The sequence below is a fragment of the Odocoileus virginianus genome, chromosome 2 (assembly GCF_023699985.2).
Source record: "Odocoileus virginianus isolate 20LAN1187 ecotype Illinois chromosome 2, Ovbor_1.2, whole genome shotgun sequence".
Classification (NCBI taxonomy): domain Eukaryota; kingdom Metazoa; phylum Chordata; class Mammalia; order Artiodactyla; family Cervidae; genus Odocoileus; species Odocoileus virginianus.
Genome location: NC_069675.1, coordinates 63,620,099 through 63,637,430, shown reverse-complemented (window position 1 = coordinate 63,637,430; position 17,332 = coordinate 63,620,099). Strand labels below are relative to the sequence as shown.

The 17,332-nt window shown below is 45.4% G+C and overlaps 1 protein-coding gene across 1 annotated transcript; it reads right to left on the bottom strand.

Moving 5' to 3' along the window:
- Positions 1-1,069: 1,069 nt before the first annotated feature.
- PROKR1 (prokineticin receptor 1) lies at positions 1,070-16,430 on the bottom strand. Its single transcript, XM_020878576.2, has 3 exons — positions 16,016-16,430; positions 13,424-14,068; positions 1,070-3,624 (listed from the first exon to the last, which is right to left on the bottom strand). The coding sequence occupies exons 2-3, from the start codon at positions 14,008-14,010 to the stop codon at positions 2,928-2,930; spliced, it is 1,284 nt and encodes a 427-aa protein (XP_020734235.2). The 5' UTR covers positions 14,011-14,068; positions 16,016-16,430; the 3' UTR covers positions 1,070-2,927.
- Positions 16,431-17,332: the final 902 nt, after the last annotated feature.

Genomic DNA, 17,332 nt, shown 5'->3' with positions numbered 1-17,332 from the left:
ATGAACCTCCTCTCAAGGGTTCTTGGAAAGGATCCTTCTCTTTCCAAGATTGATGCTCCCTACATTCATGAATGCTGTGGTAGCAAAACTCTGGACTGAGCTTCAGGAGCTCTGGGGTCTCACCCTGGCACTTACAGTTACCAGCTGCGTGATATTGAACTTCTCTTCCCCTCTCTGGACTTCAGTTTCATTACCTGCAAAATAAATCATTGGAATTTGATATTCTTACACTCTAGGAAGGAGAACTGGATTCATTCTTCGTGGACACATTCCAAAATTAATCATATTTTTCAAGAAACAGGACGTGTGTTTATAATTTTCTGGCAATCTTACAATTTCTTTAGCATTCTTTTCCACACTGAGCATGGAACTTGTTTCACGCTTCAGGGCTTGCTATGGTGACTGCCATTTCATAATGTCTTTAAGAAATTATTCTTTAAATGTATACTCATTAGGCAAAACCTCTCAAAGTTTTACTCTAAACCTGCCCTCCTCTTTTACTTTGGTTTAGGAGATGGTTTGATTTTATAAAATCATGTTTTTATTCTTCTATATGGGACAATGTGCATATCTCTTTGCATACTGAAAGTATTTAGAAAATAGAGAAGAAATACATAGGTACAAGTGCCACCCTGTTGGAGTTTCTACCCGTTTTTAGAGAAGCAATCAGCTGGACAGACCACTGCTCAGCTCAGTGACTCAGCCGCTAATCTGAAAGAGATGTAGTACCCTAGGTTCATCTCCTGGCTCATTTTCCATGTGTGGACACTGAGCCTGTTCAAAGATTTAGCCTTAGTTAATGTAATCAGCATAAAGTGGTCCTCAGATTTCCAGTCTTGGCACTCAGGTGCTATGGTTTTACCAAAGTAGATTTATAGGAAAAAAATATAAACCAGCTAAATCTCTTTAGGATGGAGAGAAGTTCACAGGCAAGAGGAACATGAAATAGAATTGTTCTCAGAATTCATATGATCATGGAATCAGCTTCTATTCAGTGTTCACTCAGAAAACCAACACACGGTAACTGGAAAAAGAATAAGGGAGGAAGGAAATTACAGGAATACTATGGTTAATAATTATATATAGAGAGAGACTATTTATTTCACTTGATAATAACATTTTCATTCATTGTACAATCACAAACAGACATCTAGAAATATTACAGACAGGCAAACAAGTGAAAATTTGATATTTGATCAGGAAGAGGTTTCAATGTCACATGTAAAAAGCTCCCATTTAATACAGTCAACTCATGTTTAACATTCCTAATGGAAAATGAACATAAGGACAATAAATTATGTCATATTATTATTTTTCAGTTCAAACTGAACTATTTCAGTTCAAACTAAAACTATTTTCCTAGTTTTAGAATGCAATAGAATTGCCTTCCAAACCAGATTGGCTTCAGGCTAATATTTTAATTAGTTTTCATTCTCTGAGAGTATTCTAGTTAAACCAGAGGGTAAATCTTCTGGATGATGAATAAAAAGAAACAAACAGGTTTTGAAATATGTCTTCCAGGCAAATACAGTAACTATTAAAGAAACAAAAACAAAAAACTTTGCCATCAAAACTAAAGAGTTGACTATATTTGGAGGGGGAAACACCATACATACATCACTTAAATAGCATTATATCAATAGATGTGATGCTCTAGAATTATTTAATAAGAAGATAAATCCATTCCACATTTATACACCCCCATGAGATGAAACTGGACTGAGAAACAAGTATCACATTTCCCAGATTCATGCTGGCTAGGAACAGGCATGACTGATACTTCCATGATCAATCACAAAGATGCTCCGATTCTGAAGTTTCTAAAACCCTGAGCTCATTTTCTGACTGGAGACCTAGCTACCATTTCCTTTCACAATTCTGCCACCAAATTTCAACGTCTTATTGTACCAATCTGTTAATAGAAACATAATGCACAAATAGAACTGCTAACAGGGATAAAGGAATAATTCACACAAACAATATGAAAGAGGGAGATGGTGAGGATTCTATGATATATAAGCTAAGATGACAAGCTTTTCCTTGTCCAGGGCACTACACATAGCTATTAGTCCACTCTTGATTACTTGCATGGTTGAAAGAGTTTTCCCATATATTATCTCATTGGTTCTTCACAGTCATCTCATTGGTAGCTGTCACAGGTTTTATATCATCTTCATTGCCTCCAAGAGGCCTTATCCAGGCCCATACAGGTGATAGATTCAAGGCTGGATCAGATCTTCTGGTTCCAAATTTCCAAATTCAAAACACCAAACAAAGGAGGTGGATTAAAAAGAGGGACAATCCCTCAATAAGCCTGTAGTCTCTGAATCTCACTGTTGGGCCCCCCACCACCTATTTGTATGTTTCTTTCTTTCCTGGGTACCCAGGGTGAGAGTCAGGACCAGGGATAGAAGGGGAGATTGCAGAAAGAGCCAGGAACCTGCTTTGTATTCTTGCCCCAGGCCAGGAAGTGTTAGGAGTGAACTCAAGCCTAAGAACAATCCCAGAGATAGGTTATCTCAGTGTCTGATGAGTAGCTGAGATGATCCCGAGAGAACCTCACCCTACAAACATATAGACCACAGTCTTAAGTGACTACTCAGGCTCCCTTCTGGAAAACCCATTATTCCACACTATGTCCCATCATTTTTGTTTTTTTTTGTTCAATCCCTATTTCTTTCTGCCAATCAAATATCATCAACAGATATAGATTTCACCAGTGCCTACACTTAGCACAAATTAGATGTTAATTGAATGTCAGCCACTGGTGATGGTGTAGTCACACCAGTTTTAGAGATTCTGAGCTTCCTGAACACAGAACTGACATATTTGTCCATTTCTTTTGCCCTATGCGGCAAACCTAGAGTTCTTGGTTGATAGTGTGGGCTTCAGCACATTGTCAGGGGCCCAAAGGTCCTGTTCTGGAGTTATTTCAGCCTGATGCAGTCCACCTCTTCTGTGGCAGGCACCCCTGTGGTTTTGAGGTCAAGGTCCCCACTGGACTTACTGTCATTGTAAGAGGACTTCCAGTGGAGCAGCATAATCTTCTTGAAGTACTTGATGGTGTTATTCTTGACAGTCACGAAGCACACGGTGTTGATCATGCTGTTGCTCATTGCAATACACTCGACCACGTAGAAAGCCGTGAGATAGTGTTTCTCCTTCACAAACACTGCGGGGAAGAAGTCCCGCACGATGGTGAAGCCGTAGAAGGGCGCCCAGCACAGCACGTATGCTGTGAGGATGCACATGAGCACCAAGACGGTCTTCCGGCGACAGCGCAGTCGCTTTCGGATTTGCTCCGTCTGGAAACCAGGGACGGCCTTGAACCAGAGCTCTCGGGAGATCCTGGCATAGCATAGGGTCATGGTGACCACTGGGCCCACAAACTCGATGCCAAAGATGAAGAGGAAGTAGGACTTGTAGTAGATCTGCTGGTCTACTGGCCAGATCTGGCCACAGAAAATCTTCTCCTGGCTCTTGACAATGATGAGGACCGTTTCAGTGGTGAAGTAGGCTGATGGTATGGCAATGAGGATGGACACCACCCACACCAAAGCAATCAAGCCGGTGGCTGTTTGATACTTCATCCGGGGTCTCAGCGGGTGGACAATGGCCAGATATCTAGGATAAGGACACAGTTGGTATCAACATGTAGTAAGGAAGTGCTGGAGGATATTATTTTTGCAACATTGAGGCACAATCAAATGGCACCTATGGTATGTGGGCTTCCAGGAAAGGCAGACTTGCCTGCCAGCTCCAGCCCCACATCTACTAGCTGTACAACCTCAGGAAAGTTATTTTTAATTGAAGGACAGCTGTTTTACAATGTTAATTTCTGCTGTATAGCAAATATACATCCCTGTGCTATACAATAGGATCTTGCTTTTTATCCATTCTATATATAATAGTTTGCATCTGCTAACCCCCAACTGGTAATCTATCCCTGTCCCAACCCCTACCCCTTGCCCCTTGGAAAAAACAAGTCTGTTCTCTATACCTGTGAGTCTCTTCTGTTTCATAGATAAGTTCATTTAGGTCATATTTTATGGCAACCCACTCCAGTATTCTCGCCTGGAAAATTCCAAGGACAGAGGAGCCTGGTAGGCATGGGGTCTCAAAGAGTCAGACACAACTAAACCACTTCATTTCACTTCACTTCTTAGATTTCACATACAAGTGATACCTTATGATATTTATCTTTCTCTTTATGACTTACTTCACTGAGTATGATAATCTCTAGGCCCATCCATTTTGCTGCAAGTGACATTATTTCATTGTTTATGACTAAGTAATATTCCATTGTATATACGTACCACATCTTTATCCATTCAGCTGTCGATGGACATTTAAGTCGTTTCCATGTCTTGGCTATTATGAATAGTAAGGCTTGAACATAGGGCTGCATGTACATTTTTGAATTAGCATTTTCTCCAGATATATGCCCAGGACAGGCAACTTATGTTTAATCTCTCTGAATCTCGACTTCCTTATCTGCAAAAGTTTTTGCCTGTTTGTTTTTAAAGATTAAACGTGCCAGTATACACACAATTTCTGGCACAGTTTTAAACATGGTATACACTCAATAAATGGTAACTATTATTATTAAATGTAATAATAACATTTCCTATGGGTTTCTAGCCTGGCACTATTCCCAGGTTCATGCTGTTTTCAGGGAAATTCATCCTAATTACCCCACAGTTTAGAGTTAATAGGACTTGATAATTCCAAGGACTTGTTGGGAGAATTTGCCCTTTCTGATAGAACTAGTGGGCAAGGTTTTGCTTTCATTCCATACTTTTAAATACATTAAAACCATTGCTCTACATGCAAAGGTGAAAGAAAAGCATGTGACCGCTTATCTTATTTTTCAGGCTGGAAAATGCAACTTAGTGAGAAATGACTGACTTTCTCAAGGTCATATACCATAGTACTCTCAATAGAAAACATTTAACCCTATCTCACATGGTTGATGTGAAAATCAATTGAGAATATACATGAACATGTGTTTTGAACCACAAAGCAACAGAGAGTAAAAGATAGTGGTTTTGTCCTTTCCCCCTAAACCACACTGCTGTTGCCACAGTTGTCCGGAGAGAAGAGAGAGCATTTGCTGGGGGATGTGCGTCGTTCGTGCAGCATGAAAGCATCCTTCCCAGAGCGAGCGCACACACTTAGGCAGACAGCTCTGATTTCCTGGAAGACATTCTGTCTGGCAGGGGGTAGAAGCAGGAGAAGGAGAAAGATGGAAAGTGAAGTGGGAGGGAATGACTAATCAACGCTGGAAATAAACATATCCTCATGCATCCACAGCTTATTCCTGGTAAAACCAAGGGCAAACATGACAGGGGCTTGAAGAAAGCTAAACAATTCTGTTTTCTTTGCAACTGATCCCCTTGAGGTCATCTTACTTGGAATTCTGATTGGAAGGGGAGGTTCATTCTGTTTTTTTCATATCATATTTCTGCTGTTTCTGTCCATCCCATAACACAGACAGCCAACCCCGCTGAGTGTCACTTGGAGAGTTCATTGGCACAAGACTTCTGCTTTCTTCCAGATGTTAGATGAAGTTGGATGGGTTGGGTTCACCCTGGCCACCCAACTGACTGCTTGACAGGTTCTACCACCAGCAACAAACCCTGATACTCGCCAGTCTCCCAGGCTGGATGCTAAGGGTGAAGTGGGAATGCCTGCAGCGTGTTGGCAGTGCCTTTGTCAATGCATGCAGTGGACCTCCCTGAAGACCACGTCGCTCCTGCTGTAAGGAGGACAACCAATCTGCTCTGAGCCATAGCAAAAACTAAGAGTTTAGAGCTTCTGTTCTCATCATCTCTCTCCCTTATCTACCCCACCATATTCTGCTGATTACTCTGTCAAAGAATGTTTCTGTATTCATACTTGCTTGCTATCTGAACTTACACTATACAATTCTATTCCTCCTTTTCCCACTAGTAATTTCCTAAGTCTTTATGATGTTTCAAACTCAGAGTGTTTTTTCAATGACCATGTAAGAGAGAACACTGATCCAGGAATGAGAATATTAAGAATCTAATCCCAGCTTTGCCACAAACATGTGAATTTGTCATTTTTTTAGCCCTGTGGACTCGATTTCCTTATCTCTGACATGGGAATATCAACTATCTTTCCAAGCTCACAGAGATACTGTGAGGCTCCAAAGTGACACTGCATATAAACAATAGACTGTTAATATGCAAGAAATTGTTAGTATCCTAAAATGTATTTTTCAGAGCTATTTTGTATAGCAAGCAATTTTCTTTCACCTGTTACTGGCAAATCCTGCATTTGCAAGTTCTCTGCTACTTGGCTCTATGTTATTGGATCTACTTTATTGGATTTATTCATTTTTGCATCAGCACTAATCTTCAGGGTAATGTGTGACTGTCCATCAGTTCATCCTGACATCACCCCACCACCATCCCCAAGGTTAGCACCAGGAGGTGTGCAAGAGGTCTTCCAAATATATTTACCAATAAGCAAATTGCAGAAAACTGTTTCAAGGATAGCCACCAGCCTTAGCTATGCTATACTCTGAACTCCAATATTAGTAAGTAAAAGTCACTCAGTCGTGTCTGACTCTTTGTGACCCCATGGACCGTAGCCCACCAAGCCCCTCTGTCCATGGGATTCTCCAGGCAAGAACGCTGGAGTGGGTTTCCATTCCCTTCTCCAGGGGATTTTCCCAACCCAGGGATTGAACCCAGGTCTCCTGCATTGCAGGCAGATTCTTCACTATATGAGCCAGCAGGGAGGCATATTATTAGTAATATTTGCTTAAGTTTGTAAAGCAGCTTACAATTTACAGAGTGTTTTAAAATCTGCTTTCTCGTTAGATAACCCCAACCCTATTGCTAAGGAAGCAAAGATGCCCATCTTACAGATGAGCAAACTGAGATGTGAAGAAGTTAAATAACTGTCAAAAGCCATGCAGCTAGTAATTGACAGAACTATGATGCAGATCCATCCATGTCTTGTTCCAAATCCCGTGGGTTCTCCAGTACTCCAATGTTCTTTCCATTTCCACCCAGAACAAGCAACCCTTCATCCTTCCCTCCTGAAATCCTAGCAGCCCCTCTCTTCTTTTCATCATAGTCAGTTTCTACCTATAGATGTTTCAAAATGGAGTTAGACAGTTGGCAACTACTTTTCTTTGCTTAGGAGTATGCCATTGGCTTGACCAGTGTGTCTATCACTACAGTGGCTCAGGTTCAAATCCACTTAGAGTCAGCATTTCCCAGAGAACAAAGAGTGAAGGCTGCCAGACAAAGAAATGTCCAGCCACTAGCTGTGTGATGGCAGTGGGTTGTGTGATTAAGCTAAGAGGCTTGGAGCTCCCTCTCTGTCCCCGGGACTCAGCCCCAGATCTCATCATGGAAATGGTGATCACAGTGGCTACTCGGTGGCTCATGGGATGGGCAGCTAATGCACAACCTGCTCCTTAAACAACCAGTAAGCTCACCAGGAAGTACTGGTGCTTCCTAAGGCTGAGTGCTGTTCCTCCGGCCTTAGTTGCCTCATCCAGACAAGAGCTGCCAACAGGCAGGCTGACTGGTCAGCTTCCCTAGATTCCAGGTAAAAGAAGGGACTCCAGTGCCCTATATGCCCGAGATCCAAAGATACACCCCGAGGATTGTGCAGCTGCCTCCATATCAAAGAGGAAACCCAGACCTAGGGGACAGAGCGCTCTAAGGGTTTTTCTCAATTTCCTGTTACCCTCAGGTCTGACTCCTGGTGCCCAGATTTTGTGATCCTGTAGAGCAAGGTCCTACTTTTTTTAAATTTTATTTTGTTTTTAATTGGAGGATAATTACTTTACAATAATGTGATGGTTTCTGCCATATGTCAACATGAATCAGCCATAGGTATACATAGATATACATATCCGTCTTAAACTTCCTTCCCACTTCCCTCCCCATCCCACCCCTCTAGGTGTCCCAGAGCACCAGCTTTGGGCTCCCTGTATCATACAACAAATTCCCACTGGCTATCTACTTTACATACGGTAATGTATAATGTTTCAATGCTACTCTCTCAAATCATCCCACCTTCTCTCTCCCACACTGTGTCTAAAAGTCTGTTCTCTATGTCTGCATCTCCATGGCTGTCCTGTAGATAGGTTCATCAGTACCGCCTTTCTAGATTCCATATATATGCATTAATATACAGTATTTGTCTTTCTCTTTCTGACTTACTTCGCTTTCTATAATAGGCTCTGGGTTCATTCACCTCATTAGAACTGACTCAAATGCATTCCTTTTAACAGCTGAGCAACCTTCCATTGTGTATATGTATAATTTCTTTATCCATTCATCTGTCAGTGGACATCTAGGGTGCTTCCATGTCCTAGCTGTTGTAAATAGTGTTGCAATGAACATTGGGGTACATGTGTATTCTTCAGCTATGGTTTCCTCAGGGTATATGCCCAGTAGTGGGATTGCTGGGTTGTGTGGTAGTTTTATTCCTAGCATTTCAAGGAATCTCCAGTCTGTTCTCCACAGTGGCTGTTTCAATTTGCATTCCCACCAACAGTGTAAGAGGGTTCCTTTTTCTCCACACCCTCTCCAACATTTATTGTTTGTAGACTTTTTGATGATGGCCATTCTGATGGGTATGAAATGATACCTCATTGTAGTTTTGATTTGCATTCTCTAATAATGAGCGATGTTGAGCATCTTTTCATGTGTTTATTAGCCATCTGTATGCCTTCTTTGGAGAAATGTCTAAGTCTTCTGCTCACTTTTGGGTTGGGTTGTTTGCTTTTCTGGTATTGAGCTTCATATGCTTGTTTATTTTGGAGACTAGTTCCTTGTCAGTTGTTTCATTTGCTATTCTCTCCCACTCTGAGGATTGTTTTGTCACCTTGCTTATAGTTTCCTCCTTTGTACAAAAGCTTTTAAGTTTAACTAGGTCCCATTTGTTTATTTTTTATAGCAGGCTCCTGTTCTTTCTGATCTCTACTCTCTTACATTCTTTGCTCTGTCCCCACACCTCCTCTCCTCCCCGGATCTCATTCTCACCTCAAGCATTCTCACCACTCAGCTTTTGCAAACACCATTCTACTCTCCTGGAAATCCTTTCTTCTTCTTTACTGATAGTCACTGGTTGAAGCCAAGTTAATAATCTGTCTCCTGCATGAGGCTTCCTTTGACTTTTCTGGTATCAGATGATCTTCCCCTTTTCCAAATTTAATTTCAAACTGACGCTTTACTTCCCCTCCAACTCTTCCGGGTTAGTTCTCACCCCTCCCTGCACCCTGGATGACAAACTTCCCAAGAACAGGGATCATGTCTTACTTCTTTCATAACCTTTTGCTGACTGTGAACTCTGGGCACTTAATCTTAATAAAACTTCACCCTCGACAAGTACCTAGCCCTAGATGAACAGAAACATAATAGGCCACGGTGACAGTTCTCAAAAAAATTGCAACCTGTTTTTGGAAAACAGGACATCAATGTGTTTACCCTGCATGAGACTGGCAGGTGGTCTGGAGCTCAATAATAAGACATTGGAAAAGCAGATGAAAAGATTCCAGCCGTGTTCTGTAGACAATGGTGGTGTTAGAGGTCTTTCAAGCAAGAGAGGGAGGGGTGTATGAGGCAGAAGATTAATTTGGCTGTAGTCTTGCTTTCTTCCCTCAGTCTATAGGGCCCTTCTCACTATTCCTACAACCTTCAATTTTGCTCCCATCTTGAGGCCTTTGCACGCTGTGTCTGGAATACTCTTTCCCAATCTTTACAAGGCCAGTTTTTTTTCCTCCATCATTCAGAGATCTGTTTCAATATCTCTTATGAGACACTTTTCCTGAATCCCACCTAGAGCATCTCCCACACTCCATCACTCTCAGTGTTTGCTTGTGTGTCTGTCTGTCTTATTGAGGAACACTTAATTTACAATGTTGCATTATGTTCAGGTGTATAGCAAAGTGATTTAGTTATGCCTACATGTACGTGTTTTTTTGATTCTTTTTCCTTATAGGGTATGTATATTTTTGCTTTTACTCAGAGTATTTCTGATGTTTTGAAATTACCTTACTTCTTTGCTTGCCTGACTGGTCTCTCTCCATCAAGCTCCATGAGTGCAGGGAGGTTTTTTTTTTTTTGCTTATTCACCATCATTTCACCAGTGTTTGTAATAGTATTTGTCACATCAAAGGCTCTCTATAAAAATGCATTGTTTGAATGAACAAATGAGTGAATGAATGAATCTTTAGGATGGATTGTGAGGGAGTAGGTTTGGCAGAGAGGCAGAGCCGAGAAACCCTGGTGGCCGGAAGCCCAAGAGGAGACTGTGACAGTTCAGCCCTTGCTGAAAAAGTGGGAGGTGGGAGCATGACTTGTGGGTGGGGGGGTACTGTCAGGCCCTGGGAATAAAATGAATGGTGGAGAAAGGGAGAAAGCAGCAAGGACAAAAGGGATTTGCCAGGTTAGATGCCTGGGAGAACCATGGAACCAACAGTAGAGACAGAGAACAGGTAGGAGATAAATAGTTTTATTCTACTATAGCTTGAGAGCTGTATTTCTTAGAAACTTTGTAGTATTATTTCTTTAATCAAATCATAAAACAACCACTATGATGAAAGCAAAGAGGCTAGCCAATCAGAAATAGTCATAGTTTATCTGGTTTTGTTATTACTGTTCCTTTAAAGGATAATTTACACATTATAACATCCGCTGTTTATTTAGTACTTACTCTGCTTTAAGCATTGTTCTAAAGAACTACATGTGTTATTTCATGTTATCCTTAAAGCTATCCAATACATTAGGTTTTCTTATCATTCTTATTTTATACATGAGAAATCTGAAGCAGAGAGGGGTCAAATAACAAAACCCTGAAGTCAATAGACAGTGCAGTAGGAGTTTAAACCCAGATAGACTAACAGCTTGGGCTTCCCTGGTGGCTCAGATGGTAAAGAATCTGCCTACAATGTGGGAATGCCCAGTTGCATCCCTGGTTTGGGAAGATCCCCTGGAGAAGGAAATGGCAACCCACTCCAGTGTTCTTTCCTGGAGAATTCCTCAGACAGAGGGGCTTGGCAGGCTAGAGTCCATGGGGTCACAAAGAGTTGGATATGACTGAACAACAGACTAACTGCTCATACTATTCCTACAGAAATTCATAAAATTAAAGATATTTTTATAACTGTGGACATATTTGTTATATCAAGATAAAAACTAGTTACCAACAACAAAATCAAACCTGAAAATCACTGATCAAATCCTGAACACATGAGGTCAAACAAGAATCTATTCATGAAAATGAAATTTGACATGTGAGAAACACATAAAAATCTAAATAATTTGAAACAAAGATCACAATCATCACGAAATGAACTTAATGCGTTGGAGCAGTCAGTTAGTTGGCCAAGGCCATTGGATGGTCCTGTGCAGGCAACGCTGTTTCCTCCAGTGTCTGGATTCAAGTTTCCAATCACAACACCACTCTAAACAAGAGCAGTCCCCAGGATGCAAAGCATGCTCCCAATTAAAACCCCTACTATAAGAGAAATGCCTGCAATATTTCAGACAAGCTGAGTTTCATATGAAAGTTGAATAAGAATTTGAAAGAGTTTGGTAGATGGAGGTGAGTTGATTGACATAATAGTAATTTATCTTACATGTTCAGAATAGCCCGATGTCCTGATTTTACCCTGGCTTCCATCCCCCTTGAAGCTGCTTCTTCCTCCAGTGTTACCCCTTTCCACCAGTAGGCCCCTCCCTGGTAAAATGGGTCTCACGCAGGCAGCAAGGGCCCACCCCACAGCAGGCATCTACCTACCCCCCTGTAGTGGCTGGGAGCACCCCCTGGGAAAATATGTCCTACTAGAGTGAAACGTCAGCAAATGACCCTGTATGTTTTGTCCTGCTCATGTGCTAAAAGAGATGGTGTAGCTTCCACTTTCAGAAAAGTTCAGAGACAAGGTCCCTGGAGATTTTCCTCAACAGTTGTGAGGAGGACTTGGGAAGCAGATAGTCTGCTTGACTATCCCCCTCCTGCTCCTTCCACATAGTCACCCAAGGTCTGTTCATGGGTGGACAGAACACCATGGAGCTCCATGGCTCACGTTGAGGACCTCAGCCAAGTCTTCTTCAGGGATGACACTTCTGAACACCTTCTACAGATGACAGACCAGGGGCTGATTAACGTGCTAACCCTCTGACATGCTTCTAGGTTTTAAAGCCAGGCTCCTTCTCAACCCCCTCTCAATCCCAGGATGTTCTGATTGCAAGGAGTGGGCCAGATGCCACCAGAGCCCTCGGGCCATGGGACACAGAGAGCATCTGTGCTTCAGGCCCTCTGGGTTAAGAGGGAGAGACAGACTGTTCCGATCCAAGTACACAGGGGCCCAGTCAGACCCTCAGGGTAACTGTCTGTATACAGCAACACGGCTTTGTAACAAGAGTTCAACTTTGGGCAGAGGAGCCTTCAAAGACTGTCCCAAGGGCACAAAAACCGCTCTGGCCCATTAGCACAGGTGATTATACTAAATGAAAAGCCTGAAGATATAAGATTGGCATAGGCTGCTCTTACTGATTTTATTTATCTTCACTAGAATCAGCTCTTCAGTACTGTTGCACGCTAATGTATGAAAAGGAGCAAACTGATTATTGCAAACAAAACTAAAAGAGTAAGCATATGCTTTGTTTTGACTTGTTTTGTTTGTTTTTTTCCAAACAAATTCCTCAACCTTCTTTAAAATCAACCAAAATAAATAAAATAAAATCAACCAGTGTTAACACTGTTAATCTACTATAGTTGTAGTAGCAGTGTTAGTCACTCAGTCGTGCTAGACTCTGTTGGACCCTATGGACTGTAGCCAGCCTCCTCTGTCCATGGAATTCTCCAGGCAAGAATACTGGAGCATTCTTGCCCTTCTCTAGGGGATCTTTCCAACCCAGTGGTCGAACCCAGGTCTCCCATATTGCAGGCAGATTCTTTCCATCTGAGCCACCAGGGAAGCCCTAATCTACTATACTCCAATATAAAATTAAAAACTTTAAAATAATAATAACTATTAAAAAGTCAACTGGTATTAGTAAGGTGTCATGTTTAGTATAGTAGGTCTTGATGAGATAGAAACCTCCTTCAAGATTACCAAGTTAACTCCAGAGGTAACTGCCTGAAACTTAAACTTCTCCTTCCACATCTCCTGATGGCTGTCTACCTCTAGGCCTTGGACAGATACAACACCTATCAGCAAGCCCATAGCAGAGAGACCAGAAGCCTTCTGGCTACTCAACTCTAGGGGCCTCTACTACCTCCTGACTCCTTACAGCTAGAAAACTAGAATTCTCACTTTCTTTAATTGGGCCACCTTTGGCCCCTCCATGCATCCACAGTTCTTCTGAATATAGATACCTCTCATCAATCACAACTGTCCTTCCTTGGTTGTCCCAGCCCCACTCACCTGTCGACGGCGATGGCCAGCAGGGCATTGGTGGAGACGTAGAGAGAGACCGTGCGCAGGTAGTTGACAGAGGCACACAGCACATGGCCATGCTCCCAGGAGAGCTGGTGTACCACATAGTAGTCCATCTCGAAGGGGCAGCAGACAATGGCCACCAGGAAATCAGAGATGGCCAGGTTGGCGATCAGCAGGTTGGTGAGGTTGCGTAGCTTCTTATAGCGGGCCAGGGCAGCAATGAAGATGAAATTGCCGATACCACAGACCAGCATGATACCCACCAGCGCCATGCCAATGACAATCTTGGCGGCAAAGAAAGTCCGGGAATTGGTCACATCCTCATCTTCATCCAAGGGCATATCATAGTCACCATAGCTGAAGTTGAAGGGCAAAGAAACAGCTTGGGCTCCAAGGGGGTCAAGCAGAGGGAAATAGTTGGTTGATGTATTGGTGGCATTCTCATCCATGACCCCCATGGTGATCTCCATCTGGCTGGTTGAAGCCTTGTGCCACACTCTTGGGAATTCCTCTGGGGTGATGTTGCTAGGCTGAGGTCTCCCCTTTCTGCCGAAACTCAGCTTTTCCTTCATGAGTCAGTGTGTCCCTGCAAACATCCTTGGGGTCCAGAATCCAAGCTTCATCCTAAGCCTTTGAAAGACATTACACACAATCGGCACACAAAAGACATTACACACAAACCAGGCCAAATTAAAGCCATCCTGTAACCTGGCCCATTAGCCACCTGCCCAGAGTGAACACTGGGTTGGAATAGAAATAAAGGAACCAGGGGAAGAAAACAAAGGAATCCAAATCACATACCCACTCATTTAGGTAAGGTTAGATTGCTATAGAGACAAACAGGCACCAACTCAGTTTATTTCCATTCCACTGAAGATTCTGAATGTTGCACTTTTTCTCAGGGGCAAAGTAAGGAGTGTGGGGAGGCTGAAGAGAACCAAAGTGACCTGCTCCAAACTCCTTTCCTTGTCTCGACAGCCTGAACTATGTCCTTGTGAAATTGTCCCATTCTGTGGCTTAAAAGAAATTGTTCTGAATCCCATTGAAGAAGCAAGGCTTTGAGACAAACCTGACCGCTCTCCATGAGCTGGCCTCCTTCCTTCTGGAAAAACACTGCTCTAAAATCACAGAACCTATGTAGCACCTGCCTGTCCCTCTCCTCCCTGGGTTTCCTATTCCTACATCCAAGGCAGCTGAGACCCTAGAAGCCAACACACAGCATTGACCAAGGTCTGTCTCCAGACAGGGGCTGTAGGGACTGAATTCCCAGCCTAATCACCGAGTGACTTAGAAAGGGGACACTGGAGCAAAGTCCTTTCTGGGATGGTTGTGTGTCCTGAGATAAGAGTTCAGACATCCTCCAGGGCAAGAGATCAATGATGTCTGTAAAGCACTGAGCTCTGTGGAGAGGGAGGGTGTTACATCCTAGGACCGCAAGGAATTACTAGTGAGGACCAACGCCTCCTCGGTCAGCTGCAAGAAGAGGAGGGTCCACCTGACCCACATGCTGGGGCTGGGATACTGGGAGGGGTTGTCGGCTGCACCGATGGGGACAGAGATCCAAGAGCCAGCCAGAGTCCCCACATCCCCTGCGCTCTCCCTACAGCCCAGTCCGTCCCACAGTCTGCAAGCATCAGACCAGGTTGCTGGGATAGAATAAGAAGGCTGGAGTCTGGAGAGCTCCGTGGAGGGCAGGAAATCCAGAGAGGGAGGGGAAATGTGGAAGTCTGAGGTTCCTGGGACGGAGACACCAGGAAGGCTCCAAGGACCCCTGGGAGAGCTTGCTGTCCACATCCCTCAAAGGTGACACGCCTGGAGCCTGCCTTTGGGGGCAGAACTAAAGCGCCTCTGCACCCCAGGGAGGCTCAGCTCCAGTTCCATCTCTCCCCCAACTCTTTGCCTCGATTTTCCTCAGATAGTTTTTTCCTCTTCTGAGCATCAGTTCTGCCCTTCTCAGGCCCTGCCCTTTGCCCCTGTCAGATCTAAGAAGCAGAATCCAGAGCCTAAACGGCAGAGGGTGTCAGGCTTGCCACCCAGGCAGGAAGGACCCAGGCAGGGTGGGACAGCCCTGGTCCCTGGCCGGCCCTGTGTGTCTCCGAGGCAGGGCACCTCTGAAAAAGGCCCTGCAAGCTTGCTACCTGGAAGACTCAGAGTCCCAATTTTAAAACAAAGAGCATAAAAACTTCTTGGGGAGACCGGGTGTTAGGAGCTTTGCGATTTGGGGAGAAATTGTCCAGCGATCTTTTTCTTTCTCCTTTAGTCCCACCTCTCGGAGAGGAACCCCACTGTCACCCGCTGTCCTCTGGAGCCCCAGCGTTTAGCGCTCGCCCCCCTGGCCAGACCCCTCCCATCTCTGGAAGCCTCCCTTCGCAGCCCCTGCTGGTAAGCTGTCTCCGGCTCGCAACTTTGTCTTCCAGAGCCTCAGAGGCTACGCCTAAGGACAGAAGGAGCGGGCAGCCCGGCTCCGGTGAAGATACGAGCACGAGTGCGAGTCTCTTGGAAAGCCCCCGTTCTCACTCAAAAGCCCCGGGGCCCCTGGAGTCCTTGGAGCATCGCTCCGGAGGGCGCGCTCTGTACCTGATTCATTCCGGAGTCCCGAGCCAGGCAGACGGGGTCCTGGGCTCTTTAGCCCAGGTCGGAGGACACGAGCCGCTGCTCGCAGAAGCCCGCAGGAAGAGCACGGTCCCCGCTCGGGGCTTTCTCCCTGCTAGGCTCGGCAGGAGTTGCGCTCTCGCCGCCGCAGATCAGAGGACCGCGGCTCCGCGGCGAGGCCACCCCGCCCCACACTCGCTGTCCCCGCCCCGGGGGCCGCGGGGCGCCGAGGGCCCGGGTGGCCGGCTCTGGGAGGCGTGCTCCGCCGGGTCCGCGAGGCTCCAGGAGACGCCGAGGCTGGGAGGTCTGGGCTCCAGGCGGGGCCACGTCGGGGAGTCCAGGCCAGCGCGCGGCTGAGGACCCGGAGTCGCCCCCGGGCCGGAGTGTCGGGGATGCAGAGAGGAAGCTGGAGGCGAGGACACGCCGCAGGGAGCGCGCGTTCCCTGGGCTCAGACTCCGGAACGACCGCCCGGGGCGGGAACAAGGGCGGCGGCGCTGGGAGCCGGGCTCAGCGCCGACTCCGAGGTACCGACCCCGCCGTCCCCGGGGCTCGGGATTGCTCGGCCGCTCACCTGGCCTGCCCCGGAGCCATCGCCAGAGTGGGCGGTCGGGCTGGGGAGCCGGCGAGATTTCAAAGAACCAGGAGGAGCCGCCCCTTCTGCCCACACCGCCCTCGCAGGACACACTGGGAGCAACTCAAACGTCGCTCCCCCGGGCAAGCCTAACTGGACGCGGGGGTCGGCTTCATTTCAGCCGTTTGACCCCGGTGTTACAGGCTCAGAGAACTGCTTTCCGGGAAGCAAGGAAGTTGGGGGAGGGCAGCGGTGTGGATGCCGGAGAGAGAGCAGCCCTCCACCCCCCCATCCACCCATCCACCCATCTACCCAGGGATATTTGTTCAAAATGCTAGGATGCTCAGAGCTAACTTACAGAGCACCGATCTCCTTCAAAAGTCTACAGATTTCTCAAGAACTTAAATATAAAATTACCTGGGTAGCCTTCCTAATGGAGAAGGCAATGGCACCTCACTCCAGTACTCTTGCCTGGAAAATCCCATGGAAGGAGGAGCCTGGTGGGCTGCAGTCCATGGGGTCGCTAGGCGTTGGACACGACTGAGCTACTTCACTTTCACTTTTCACTTTCATGCATTGGAGAAGGAAATGGCAACCCACTCCAGTGTCCTTGCCCGGAGAATCCCAGGGACGGGGGAGCCTGGTGGGCTGCCGTCAATGGGGTCGCGCAGAGTCGGACACGACTGAAGCTACGCAGCAGCAGCAGCAGCCCTCCTAACCCAGGTATCGA